The 12,658-nt window shown below is 44.3% G+C and overlaps 1 protein-coding gene across 1 annotated transcript; it reads left to right on the top strand.

The window, feature by feature from the left end:
- The first annotated feature begins 495 nt into the window (after nucleotides 1–495).
- On the top strand, nucleotides 496–1,035 carry LOC147970525 (uncharacterized). The gene has a single exon (XM_087523472.1). The coding sequence runs from the start codon at nucleotides 496–498 to the stop codon at nucleotides 1,033–1,035; it is 540 nt and encodes a 179-aa protein (XP_087379598.1).
- Nucleotides 1,036–12,658: the final 11,623 nt, after the last annotated feature.

The following is a 12,658-nucleotide window of genomic DNA, read 5'->3' as shown; positions in this document are numbered from 1 at the left end:
AGAACTAGCAATATGCCCATGTGTTGCACGCATCAAGATGCATTTGTATGAGTACTTTATCTTGTGGGAGAAAATGATGAACGAGGGAAGGCCTTATTTGCAAATCTGGAGAGGGGTATGGGTATCTTTTTGCAAAACTCCCATTTGTTTCCTTCCTATCTGTCAGATATAAATCGGAAGGCCTATATTGCAAGAAAAAAATATAGAGAAAAAAAGTAGACAGTAAAGGAAGTAGAGATAAATATTAAATACAAAATATAAAATAAATATAACAGTAGAGAAGAGAGTAGAGATAGCAGAGACATCGGGAAAGGATCACGCGCGCGCGGGAAAAAGCGGCCGGGCGTGCGCTAGTTTTGACGCGTGGCGTCCGGCGCGCTTTATAAGATACAACGCCCTCCCACCGCTCTGTGCCTTGCCACCGCTCTCTCCCTGCTCTGTGCCTCGCCACCGCTCTCTCCCCGCTCTTTTTCGCCTCGCCGCCACCGCGCCACCATGCCGCCGCGTCGTCGGGAAACTTGGGAATACCACGATGTCCGCGCACGCCCCTCCGGCGGCTTCTCCGCCGAGATCCGGTTCTGCAGGATGCGCCTCGGCCTCGGCAATTTCGACACCGCCAACAAGGCCGCCCGCGCGTACGACGAGGCGGTGTGGCGCCTCTGGTGGCCTCATAGAACATTGAACTTCCCCAACATGCTGACGCGGGGCTTAGCACCGACGAGGATCGTCGCGACAACCGGAGGTGGGAGCACCGTCTTGGCATCACCGAGATGGACGAGGAAGCCATGGCACTGTGGCGCCAACACTTCTTGCAGGACATCATCAACGAGCGCAAGTTCTACGCGCAAAGGAGGGCGGAGAGGGATAAGAGGAGGGCGTCGCGAGGACAAGCATAGGCGAAAAGCGGACGCTCAATTCAACATGAGGCTAGGAGCAGCGTCGCCCTGGGAATCCGACGATGATCGGTATCTTCACGCCTACAGTCAGACATCGGAGGAGGACATCACTGAGGAGGAGTCCGGCAACGAGGAGTAGTTGAATTATCTTTTTTTTATCTATCTATGCTGAGAACTATCCTCTACTCTCTAGTATCTACTTCTCGATCTCAGCACTGTAAACACTTTTTTAAAGCGCCGCATGTTGCGATTCTGTTGGAGATGCTCTAACATGGCAGACGAGTGCTTTAATGTTGCCCACAAGATGCGCAAGTATTACTAGTAGTATATTTTTCTTGCCATGTTGAGATTTTAAAACCACGAGTGCGAACATGCAGAGGAGCAACGAAGACCAAACACGGGATATTTGGGACATCTTCAAGGAGCTGCACCGAACCTGTAAAACAAGCTTTGGTAAGTAACACCCTTTCAATTACTTTCGTGTAGCCTCGTGTTCTTCGATGTGTATATGTTGTAGTTTCTCTTTCTCTTAAGTGTGGTGTTCTTTGATGTGTAATAAGAAGAGTCTTAATCGTCCTAATGCTTTCGTTTTTAGCTTGATGTAGGAAGTGGGTGTTCTCACCTTGTAGTCTGTTTTTTTCCTTTTGAATTCACTTCTCCGAGTTCTGTTTATCTGGCTTCTACTAAATGGATCTAGGTTGCTCTGAGTATTGATCTAAAAAAGAAGTAACTTCATGTCAGGATGCAGTTCCTGCGAGGAGGGAAGTATGGTCAACCTCGAGATCATGTTTCCAAAATGAGGCTGGATTACACACAAGGTGTCAGTTCCCTAATGATGCTGGATTAGACACAAGGTGCAAATTCCCAGATGATGTTGGATTACACACAAGCTAGGTGGAGTCGTCAGTTGTTCGTGTCCTTGTGGCATTAGTAAAGGCTGAAAGAGAGCGTGCAGCAGCCCTTGAGAATGTAGCTGAGTTCCTGAAGAAGAGAAAAGAGGAATCAGATGCTCTCTTCACCCAAGCCAAAGAAGAGATGGAAGAAGCCAGAAATAAGCTAGCAGAGGCAGAGCAGGCTAGGCGTCTCCTGCTATCTAAAACTGTTGTCAATACAAAATTTCCTTCATAATAGCTAGGTTCAAATGTTTATCCAATCAGCATGCCTGTTGTGATATCTGTGCATCTACTGATGTGGCACAAAATGTTTTTTTGGGTCATGCAATAACAGCAATTACTTTCCAAACAATAACAGATGAAGCATTGGACATGGTATAGTTCATGCGCAAGCCCGACATTCCAAGTTCAACTTCCACATCAAACTCATGTTCACAGATATATGCACATTCATACATAATTTCCACAACCATGATTCACTTCAAAGCCAAAAAAATGTGAGGAGAGTTATAAATAAAGAAAATACTCTACTAGTTCCTGCTACCAGTGCGAGCACAACAAGTCAAGACCATGCGTAAATTAATTATATTTTAGTCATTTTTGTATTCTAAAATGCCTGTCGGCTCACGGAAGGACGTGTTGCCGGCACACGCGCGAATTCAATGAAGGCATGCGGGGCAGCCTTAAGCTGGTTGCACGTGGCGAGGAGGCGTGCTCAGCCGGGCCTACAGCGAGTGCAGCCCTCTTGGTCGGCGTGCCGGTTCAATGCCTGCGCTATGAGAGCTCGCGTCCGTGTCAGAGCAATCACTCCCTCCAGTCCTTTTTTGTTTGGGTATAACAAAATCTTGTTTTCCATTCACATTTTACAAGTAAAATTTGTGGACAAACTTTGACCCAAAGTACGATGGGGACTAGTAAACCAGAACGGAGGTAGTGGTTTTTTTAATCAAAGAAGGGTTTCCCCTTCCGATTTTCATTACTGAAAACCAGCATCTAAATCTAAACCATAGTATTTGCCCTAGAACTACCAGGTTCAACATCTCGCAACATAAACCCATACAACCTCCATCGCAAAAAAAACCATACAACCATACGCCAAGGAGGTACGTAGTACTATGAATTCCATTTTCGCTCTATACCAATCGTTCTAAAAACTACTTACTACTTATAACGCGTCATTGAAAATCGGAACTCTTAACCCCGCTAAAAAAACGATATTTTAAACGTGGCTACTCGATCTGTGGCAACTGGCGAGCCACCGCGCTCCAAGTCGTTCACCTTTGGTCCCGACCATCAACTCCTACGGATCAAATTATCACGCGAGCTGACTATTCCTACAAAGGTGCTCCACCACGTACCCGGTACCCGCGAATGCAGCAATCGTGCACCTAGGGTTTTAGGGTTTATTTGTTAACATCGCCTTTACGTAACACTCATGTGTGCGAGACAGCAAGAGGCCGACTGCATGTGTGCGCCTCTTCTCTTCGTATATGTACTCCACCGTTTGTCTGGTGTCCAAAAAATTATAATAACTACTAGCAATGTGCCAATGCGTTGCCACACGATCAAAGTAGATTAATACATATTCACCGATTTGATAGATAAAAAGTCTAGTTTTGAAATACGTATATCACTAAAAATATGTTATGTTTCACTCAAAATATATTCCTTTGGCGGTTTTGATGAGATAAGGGAGGAATGTTGTTGGTTTCAAGATTCGAGAAGTGGTATATGTCTAATTTCTACTCTTACTAGCAAGATGCCCGTGTGTTGCACGGAACATCAAGATCTCGTGGGAGAAAATGATGAACGAGGGAAGGCCTTATCTGCAAATGTGGTGAAGAGTGCGGGTAAATTGCCATATTTTCCTTCCTATCCATCGGATATAAATCGGATGACCTACATTGCAGGATGGCAGGCCCACCATCATCATCAACTCTATTTTTTATCCCTACTCTTATAAAAAGCATTGTCGGTGATGACCATGTGCCTGCCATCCTGCAATATAGGCCGTCCGATCTATATCTGACGGATAGGAAGGAAACTATGGCAATTTTGCAAAAAGATACCCACACCCCTCCACATTTGCAAATAAGGCCTTCCCTCGTTCATCATTTTCCCCCAAAAGATAAACTACTCATACAAATGCATCTTGATGTTCCGTGCAACGCATGGGCATCTTGCTAGTTGTTGCAAAAAGCCCATGTGTGTGTGAGAGAGAGGGAGAGTGGAGGAGAACGGAGTGCATGTGTGACAAAGACACAAGGAGTGTGTGTGCGATAGGTATCAACTTAAAATGAGGCAATAGTATGTGTGTGCACGATCGAGAGGGCGTATCTCAAGAAGGGAAGAAAAATCTACATAGATACAAGGAGCGGGAGAGAGACATGTATGCGATGGTGGAAGCACGAGTGTGCGGGTGTATAAACCTATCTAGAGGCTAGCTAGTCGATAAATGTTTGTGAGAGAAATACGAGTCAAGGTGCGAAAGCGAGAGTTTTGTGTGTGAGAGAGAGACGGCAGTCGGGAAGGGGAGTGGAAGCAGGAGTTGTGTGTGTGTCTGCGAGAGAGAGAGAGAGAGAGGAGACGGTACTCGGGGTTGTCTGATTGGTAAACAAATGAATAATGTTAGTCTGGGATGGAGACGAACAGGAGACCGCAACAAATGTTGTGTCTATAGGAGAGAGAGAGAGAGAGTAATTTTAGTGGTATGAGTCATATGTAGAGACATATAGGGTGTGTGAGAGAATCCCATAGAGAGAAAGACAAAGTGAAAGATGAGTGGAGACTGTGTGTGTGGTGGTGAAAAAGAAAGCTTAGGTACCGAGTGATATCAGAGAACAGTAGAGACGTGAGAGATAATGAAAACCGTGTAATGTATAATGATAGGGAGAGTGTGACACTTCTCAAGGGAGACATCGAGAGACCATGTTTGCGAGGATAGGAGAAACATGAAGTGAGCGTGCGGGTGAGCTGGAGAAAAGAGAATGATAGCTACCTGAAGGAGCATGCATGCGAGAGAGATGGGCGTGAAAGGAGTGGACAAACAAGGGATTCAAATATTTGAATTCGAGATGATGATACATGTAATCCATACTCGAACCACAATTGATCTATCATAAATGCATACTAATATGAATTCACGCACATCTATGTTATTTAATATGTAGATATTACTGATCCATACATTTTAGTAGAACATAATTTGGTTAATTTTTTTCGAATTCAACCTTAAGATTTCGAGATCATTGTATTTGTAAATCATATTATACATATAAAGAAGCAGAATTCTTTGTTGTGCTTTTGAAAGTATATATAAAAATGATGTATATAGAATGTAATTCCAATTGAAAATGGATCCCGCCCGAAAAAAGTAGAATAAAAACGGGATTCGAATTGAGTTGGCACGGTAAACGTGCACTCTGCAAAATTTGAACGAAGCAGGGAAAGTCGCAGTAACCGCCCGAAACCAAAATCTGCGAGATGGAAATCACTACTGCCTATCCCTGTCACACAAAGCCTATCTGCTGGATTTCTATAGGTTTCGATAGGGGTAGGTTTGTAATTTCACCCAAATGTGACGTAACCGCCTCTCACCCGGATTCATACACGGTGGGCGCCAAAACACAGTGTGTCCTCGGCCGAAATCGACTCCATCCCCGATTCATATTCATACACGGTGGGCGCCAAAAACAAACTCTCGTCGGCAAATATTCGGTGTATGCAAGATTACCGTCCTATCCCCAACCGACTAATGTTGTTGTGATGTAGTAGAAATTTGAAATGGGGGCTAAGTTTGTAAATTTCCTCGCATTTCAGACAAGCGCGCCCTGAATACATGGTTACCTCCTTCCTCTCTACCTCCCTTTTCCCCATTCGTACTCCGTGGGTGCCAAAACACCCTCTCCACCCCACCCTCCTCCATCCACCGCCGTCCGCCACCCCATCCCCCGCCGTCCTCCTCCACCATGCCAGAGCTGATACCCCGACGCCGCCGTCCATTACAAGAGATCGACCTCTCTCATCCACGGCTTCGGACCGGGATCCTTGCATCTCGTCCTCTCGCTTCATCCCCGCCGTTGTCCACCTTGCCGGCGCCGCTCCTACGACCATCTCGTCCACCGTGCCCCGCCGCCACCGTCTACCCTCCTAGATCTGCTTCCACGCCGCCGACAGCCATCACTACCGCAGCACCGTCAAATTCTCAGCAGATGCGTACACGGCGCCGCACCAGAGGCAGTACTCTTTCGTATCTACTCAACTTATTTATCGCGGCAAGAAAATAGATCGCCACTGCTTTACTCTAATTTCTTGTCTTGGTTGCGAAGTTGCCTTTGTCCGGTTTGCACCTTCAGAGCCGCCATGGCACGCTCAACTCTATACTCCCAATGCTTATGGTTTTCCCCTTTTATATTCCACACTAGTTAAATCACAGTAGACTAAATTTCAAAATTGGGTCAGTCGATTTTTCAGAGCTCACCGGAATTCGCCGGTGCGATCGAAGGGGCTCGGGTGGTTGTGGGGCCTCACCGAACGAAGAAAACTCGATGCGGGTGGGGGTTGGGGTGGAGGTGGGGGTGGCGGAGGAACACAGGCGGTGGAGGTCGATGGTCCGGCTGGCGGCCCGTGCGGTGTTCTGTATGGGAAGAATCAGAGACGGGGAAGAAGAAGGGTTAGGAGACGTAGGATCTTCATCCAACCGCCTGAAATGGTCGAGAGACAGCTGGGAGTTGCATTCTTAATGCGCTCTGTTTCATCATGTGTGGGCATTGCGCAACCAACATTTTTTATTATCCAAAATCTGCTTGCTCTTCTTTACCATGTTCCTCTTCCGTTCTTCTTTAATATGTACTCTCTCCGTTCCTAAATACAAGTCTTTGTATAGATTCCACCATGGACTACATATGGAGCAAAATGAGTGAATCTACACTCTAAAATGTATCTGGATACATCTGTGTGTGATCCATAGTGGAAATCTCTACCAAGACTTATATTTTGGAACAGAGGAGTATGATAGTGGTACAGTATGTTCCTTATACTGAAGATGAGCAGGGACATTTGCAGTGTAGAGGTCTATACGGTCGGTTGTGATGGACACTTTGAGCCTCTTTGATTTGTAGGATCTTGTAAACATAGGAATAGGATTTGTAGTGGCCTGCCCACTTGAATCCTATAAGAATAGCAAGGAAATGCGGGGTGCTGTGTCGCCTTTGAGAGTTACACTGATATTAACAGTACCGCACCTTCACTTGAAGAGAGCTGGTATTCGAAGCCTTTCTAGCCGTACCGGCAATACTAGCACATATATTCCAGCAAGTTCCACTTTGCTGATTTTACTCTGATGCTTAAGGTTTTCCCGTTATATCTACACTATGATTTGTGTAGCTGCTTTGTGTCGCACTAGCAGCAGTCCACTCTTGAAGCTAAACACTGCAATGACTTACAAAATTGGCACCAAGGCATTGAGTGCCATTCTGGATGCAATGAAACTCATACGCTCCCCACCTGTTGATTCTTGTTCAGAATATGATCCTAATGACTATTCTAACCTCGAGGAGTCAAAGGCAGATGGCCTGTCCTATTCACCCATCAAGGTGCCTGTTCTAATTTGGCAATGTTTTATTGATTGCGGGTATCTTGCATATGTTGTCTTGCATTTCTTCTACTTTGTTGCACCGCCATCTGCTTAGTTTACTCATCATATATGTCGAGATGCCATGCCCATCCATTATCAATACATATTCCATCTGTCATTATACCATGTTTTTCCACTCAAATGTTGTTCTTGTGCATCAGACATCAAAAAGGAATAGGGTGATTGCCGAACCTGAAGGAGCACCAGCAAAGTCCTTGAAAAACGTGGTGGTGCCGGAGAAATCAGACAACACCCCACTTATATTGGCTGTACAACCAGTGAGACAAAATGTAGGACCGACTCCAACAGACTGTACCCATACTTCACTGGCCACACCACTAGCCCCACCACACAGGACCTACACTCCAGCAAAAGGTATACCTATTTCATTTGCCATAGCACAAGTTGTACCACAGAAAAATCCCACTCCAGCAAAAAGTACAACAAGTCCACCGGCCGAAGACCTATCCCAACTGCAGAGACGGCCAATTCCTGCAGATTGGAACCCCATTCCATTTATTCCCAGTTTAAAAGACAATGCTTTCAATGTTGTTAGGTACTACGTGCATATATTCCCATCATGGGAAGATTATTATGAAGACAAACACCATTTTCACATCTTCCTGTCCAACTTACGTGTAAGTGCTATTATTCATGGTTATTATTTTCCTGTTTTCTGCTGATTGAACACATCAATGATTTACATTACATTGTTGTAACTAGGCGAGGGTCAATCTGGATAGTCATGACGAGCAAAGCTTGCTTGTGCTTTTCAAGGAAGCATTGCAGCAGTATCGGTGTTACCTGAGGAAATCACACTTTGATGGCAAGTCTATAAACGAATTTCCGGTGAAGTTTCCTTTGCTAAATTTAGAATACATTGAATGGAAAAACCTTGTTATGCACTGGTCTCATTCCCAGGATGAGGTACTGTCTATGAAATCACATGACAATTTGAACTTCTAATTTTCCGCATGTGCCTTACGGATCTTTTTTGCAGGAAATCTGCTCGAAGAAGAATTCTGGTTTGACAAGAACGATAGGAATCGCAAATATGCTGCCCACTGCTTTGCTCTTGTTAGTACCTGTTGTCATGTATCACTATACTTGGATACATACCTGGTTCATTATGTGACAGCAGTATGCCTGATAGCTTGCTTATCAATTGTTCGCTCCAAATTATCTGATCTGCATGAATGGTCACATTAGTGTAGAATATATCCAATGCCAATGTTTTTTTAGCTCTACATTGTTCTTGTAAGTACATGATGTCCTTTATCAATGTACTTATAATGACAGGTAGTTGTTCATGTACCATCACTCTGCAGCTTATTTTCCTTTGCCCTCCATTTTCTACACATCAGATCTATATTTACTCTTACCATAAGTTTGGTACTGAAGAAGTTTAACTGTGCATTGCTCTTGGATGTACCTTTTGCCTGTATCGCTGCACTTACATTTATAGCTACTTGGTTATGTAGCATCACTCTTCATCTTATCTTAAATAGTCTCCATTTTTTCGTATATTATCACATCTATATTTACTCTTAACAAAATGTAGAATAAAGGCAATGCTTTTGAAGAAGATTATGTGGTAAACTTCTTGAATTGCCCCCCCCCCCATCAGCATGGACAAGGCCTTTATAGAGCCTGTCTTCACCAATAATGTAAGTTTGTCCATCTCAAGCATTCAAACTTTGTTGTATATATTTGGTTAGGCATGACTACAATAGCTATTTATTTTTGGTGTTTGCATCAAATTGCTTGTTTGAAGTTTATTATGTAGTTCATAAACAAAAGTTTGTCCTTTCTCAATTTAAGTTTTCAGTTGTACAACCAAGTTCCTTCTTCATACCATGTAAATTAAACTATACAGAGCAAGTGATCTTCTTTTGCACTGCATGTATGCTTCTGTTCTTCATCCGTAATCTAGTGGTCTGGTGAACCTACCCACTACAGCACAATGTCATATTCTGCAATGTCTTAACTATGAACAATGTCATATCATTCTACTATTATTTAAACCATCTCTTTATTTGCCAATCTGAAATGGTATAAATTGACAGCACACTAATCATTGATACTTATGAGTACTTGATATGTAATCCAGTGGTGTCGTGAAGCTGCCAACTCCTTCACAATGGCATTTCCTGCCATGTCTTGACCTGATCAATACCATATTGTGTTAATGCAATTTTAAACTGTGTCACTTTATTCGTCAGTAAGAAATGTGATGAATTGTCAGCACTGATACATTTATGTGCAAAACCTGTCATTTGTCTGCTTGTTTATCTTTCAGAGTGAGGAAGATATAATTGTTGAACAAGCACAGACTCATCATCTTGCTCAGCTGCTTGGGCTGCAGCTCCCCAGCAGGGCTAACCTTTCTTGAACTCTATTGAAGTGATGTCGGTTTTGTATATTATTTTGTCGGCGTGTTTATTTGCACTGGTGGCGATCTTTGATGCCCAGTGTATGTATTCTGCTGTCTGCTTGTGCTTTATTATCATAGTGGCGAACTTTGATGCCCAGTGGATGTAATATGCCGTAATTTCATATATAGTCTAGGTTTTTTCTTATTCACGATGCTGTAGTTATTTTACTGTATATATATCCTGTCTTCGCAGTAAACCGGCCAAACTGTAAATTACGGTACATAATCGAGCCGTCATGCAATCACGATGTAGGTTGGGCCTGAAACGTGCCGAACAGCTCATGGGCCGGCAGCAGCCCGAAATGAACCCCGGCCCATGATTGTGCGAATCAAATCATGGGCTTTTAATAGGCCAAAATTGTCTCGGTCCTTGTTTGGCCCAATCAGATATCGGCTGCGAGCAGGCCGGATGCAAACCGGGTCGTAGTTAGGCCCAACTATATGACGGGCTTTTAACAGGCCGAAATTAATATAGGGCTAAAATGTTAAACGGGCCCTTAACAAGCCAAAACTAATATCAAGCCGAATTACTAAGTGGGCCTTTAGCAAGTGGGCCCAAAAGCATAGTGTCCAGTTGACGGGCCGAATCTGATATGGGCCATAATTAATCCCAAAGCCTCTTAAAGGTCCGGACCTGATCTGGGCCGTAATTTGGCCCATAATGTGGTAGGCTTTTAACGGGTCGGATCTCATATGGGCCACTATTAGGCCCGGAGCGTGGCAGGCCATTAATGGATCAGATCAAATATGGGCCGGCATTTGGCCCAAAACATGGCAGCCAGTTAATGGGTCAGCCTACTAGGGTTCTCAAAATCTTGTGGGCCTACAGCTGGGCCGGCCCATTCATGTCGGCGAAATCTCGTGGGCCTTTAGCTGGGTCGGCCCATTATGATCCGCAAGAATCTTGTGGGCCTTTACCTGGGCCGGCCCATTATGGCACACAAAAATCTTATGGGCCTTTACCTGGGCCGGCCCATTATGGCCCGCAAAATCTTGTGGGCCTTTAGCTGGGCCAGCCCATTATGGTCCGCAAAATCTCGTGGGCCTTTAGCTGGGCCGGCCCATTATGGTCCGCCAAATCTTGTGGGCCTTCAGTTGGGCCGGCCCATTTAAACTTGATGAGTTGGTCCACGTGTCAACATATCATAGGCGTGTCTCGCCCATTGGATGAGTGACACCTCTGCCAACGCAGACCTGACACGTGTCTCCTCTAGCCAATGATGATTTTACACGTGGAAAATCCCCATTGGTCGGGGCTGTTAACGGGTTATCGGATCCAAAACCCGACCCGATAGCTTAACGGCGTTCCGTTACGGTGGATGCCACGTGTCAGTCACCCTTGATGAAAGCACTTCTGTGACGCGCGATTTATCGTCATGGAAGTGGACACTTCCGTGATGATAATTTTGGTAATGTCATGGAACACTTCTACGACAGCACAGGTATGACTATCTTGATTCTGTCATAAAATCATCATGGATGTACATGCATGACAGAAAACGTGACCTATTGTGACAAACACGTATCATCACGGAAGTGTATTTTTTTGTAGTGTTCTCTCTCTTTGGATCTCAATACAAAGTTCTCCGCGATTCTCTTGGAGATATATTCGATGTAATTCTTTTTGCGGTGTGTTTGTCGAGATCCGATGAATTGTGGGTTTATGATCAAGATTATCTATGAACAATATTTGATTCTTCTCTGAAATCTTTTATGCATGATTTAAATATCTTTGCAAGTCTCTTCGAATTATCAGTTTGGTTTGGCCTACTAGATTGATCTTTCTTGCAATGGGAGAAGTTCTTAGCTTTGGGTTCAATCTTGCGGTGTCCTTTCCCAGTGACAGCAGGGGCAGCAAGGCACGTATTGTATTGTTGCCATCGAGGATAAAAAGATGGGGTTTATATCATATTGCTTGAGTTTATCCCTTTACATCATGTCATCTTGCCTAATGTGTTACTCTGTTCTTATGAACTTAATACTATAGATGCATGCTGGATAGCGGTCGATGTGTGGAGTAATAGTAGTAGATGCAGAATCGTTTCAGTCTACTTGTCGCGGACGTGATTCCTATATACATGATCATGCCTAGATATTCTCATAACTATGCGCTTTTCTATCAATTGCTCGACAGTAATTCGTTCACCCACTGTAGAATTTGCTATCTTGAGAGAAGCCACTAGTGAAACCTGTGGCCCTGGGTCTATTCTCCATCATATTATTTTCCTATCAACTTGTTATTTCGGTCGCCGTTTATTTTGCAATCATTATTTTCCAATCTATACAACAAAAATACCAAAAATATTTATCTTATTATCTCTATCAGATCTCACTTTCGTAAGTGACCGTGAAGGGATTGACAACCCCTTTATCGCGTTGGTTGCGAGGTTCTTGTTTGTTTGTGCGGGTACGTGGGACTTGCGTGTAATCTCCTACTGGATTGATACCTTGGTTCTCAATACTGAGGGAAATACTTACGCTACTTTGCTACATCACCCTTTCCTCTTCAAGGGAAAACCAACGCATGCTCAAGAGGTAGCAATCTTCATCGGGAGTGGTGAACGAGGAATCACCCTCTGTAACCTACGGCCGATTCGCTATGCTACATTGATATCAGGAGTGAGATATGAGGTATCACCCTCGGCACTCGATAGTAGCTATGTAGAGTCGTACAACTAATGACGGGTGCCGGTGATGTGTCGGTCTCTGCACGTCGATCACATTGATCGAGTCATCCGGAAGGAAAGTATGGCAACATAGATAAGGGTGCAGGGCCACCGAGGATCACTAACCAACCTAT

This window comes from Triticum urartu, chromosome 5A, assembly GCF_056163025.1.
Source record: "Triticum urartu cultivar PI428250 chromosome 5A, HENAU_Tu73, whole genome shotgun sequence".
Lineage (NCBI taxonomy): Eukaryota > Viridiplantae > Streptophyta > Magnoliopsida > Poales > Poaceae > Triticum > Triticum urartu.
The sequence above is the reverse complement of the archived record's forward strand: the minus strand, read 5'-3'. Positions and strand labels throughout refer to the sequence as shown.

What these genes read in the sequence shown, in the direction of transcription:
- LOC147970525 (XM_087523472.1), top strand. Translation starts at nt 496, where the DNA reads ATGCCGCCGCGTCGTCGGGAAACTTGGGAATACCACGATGTCCGCGCA.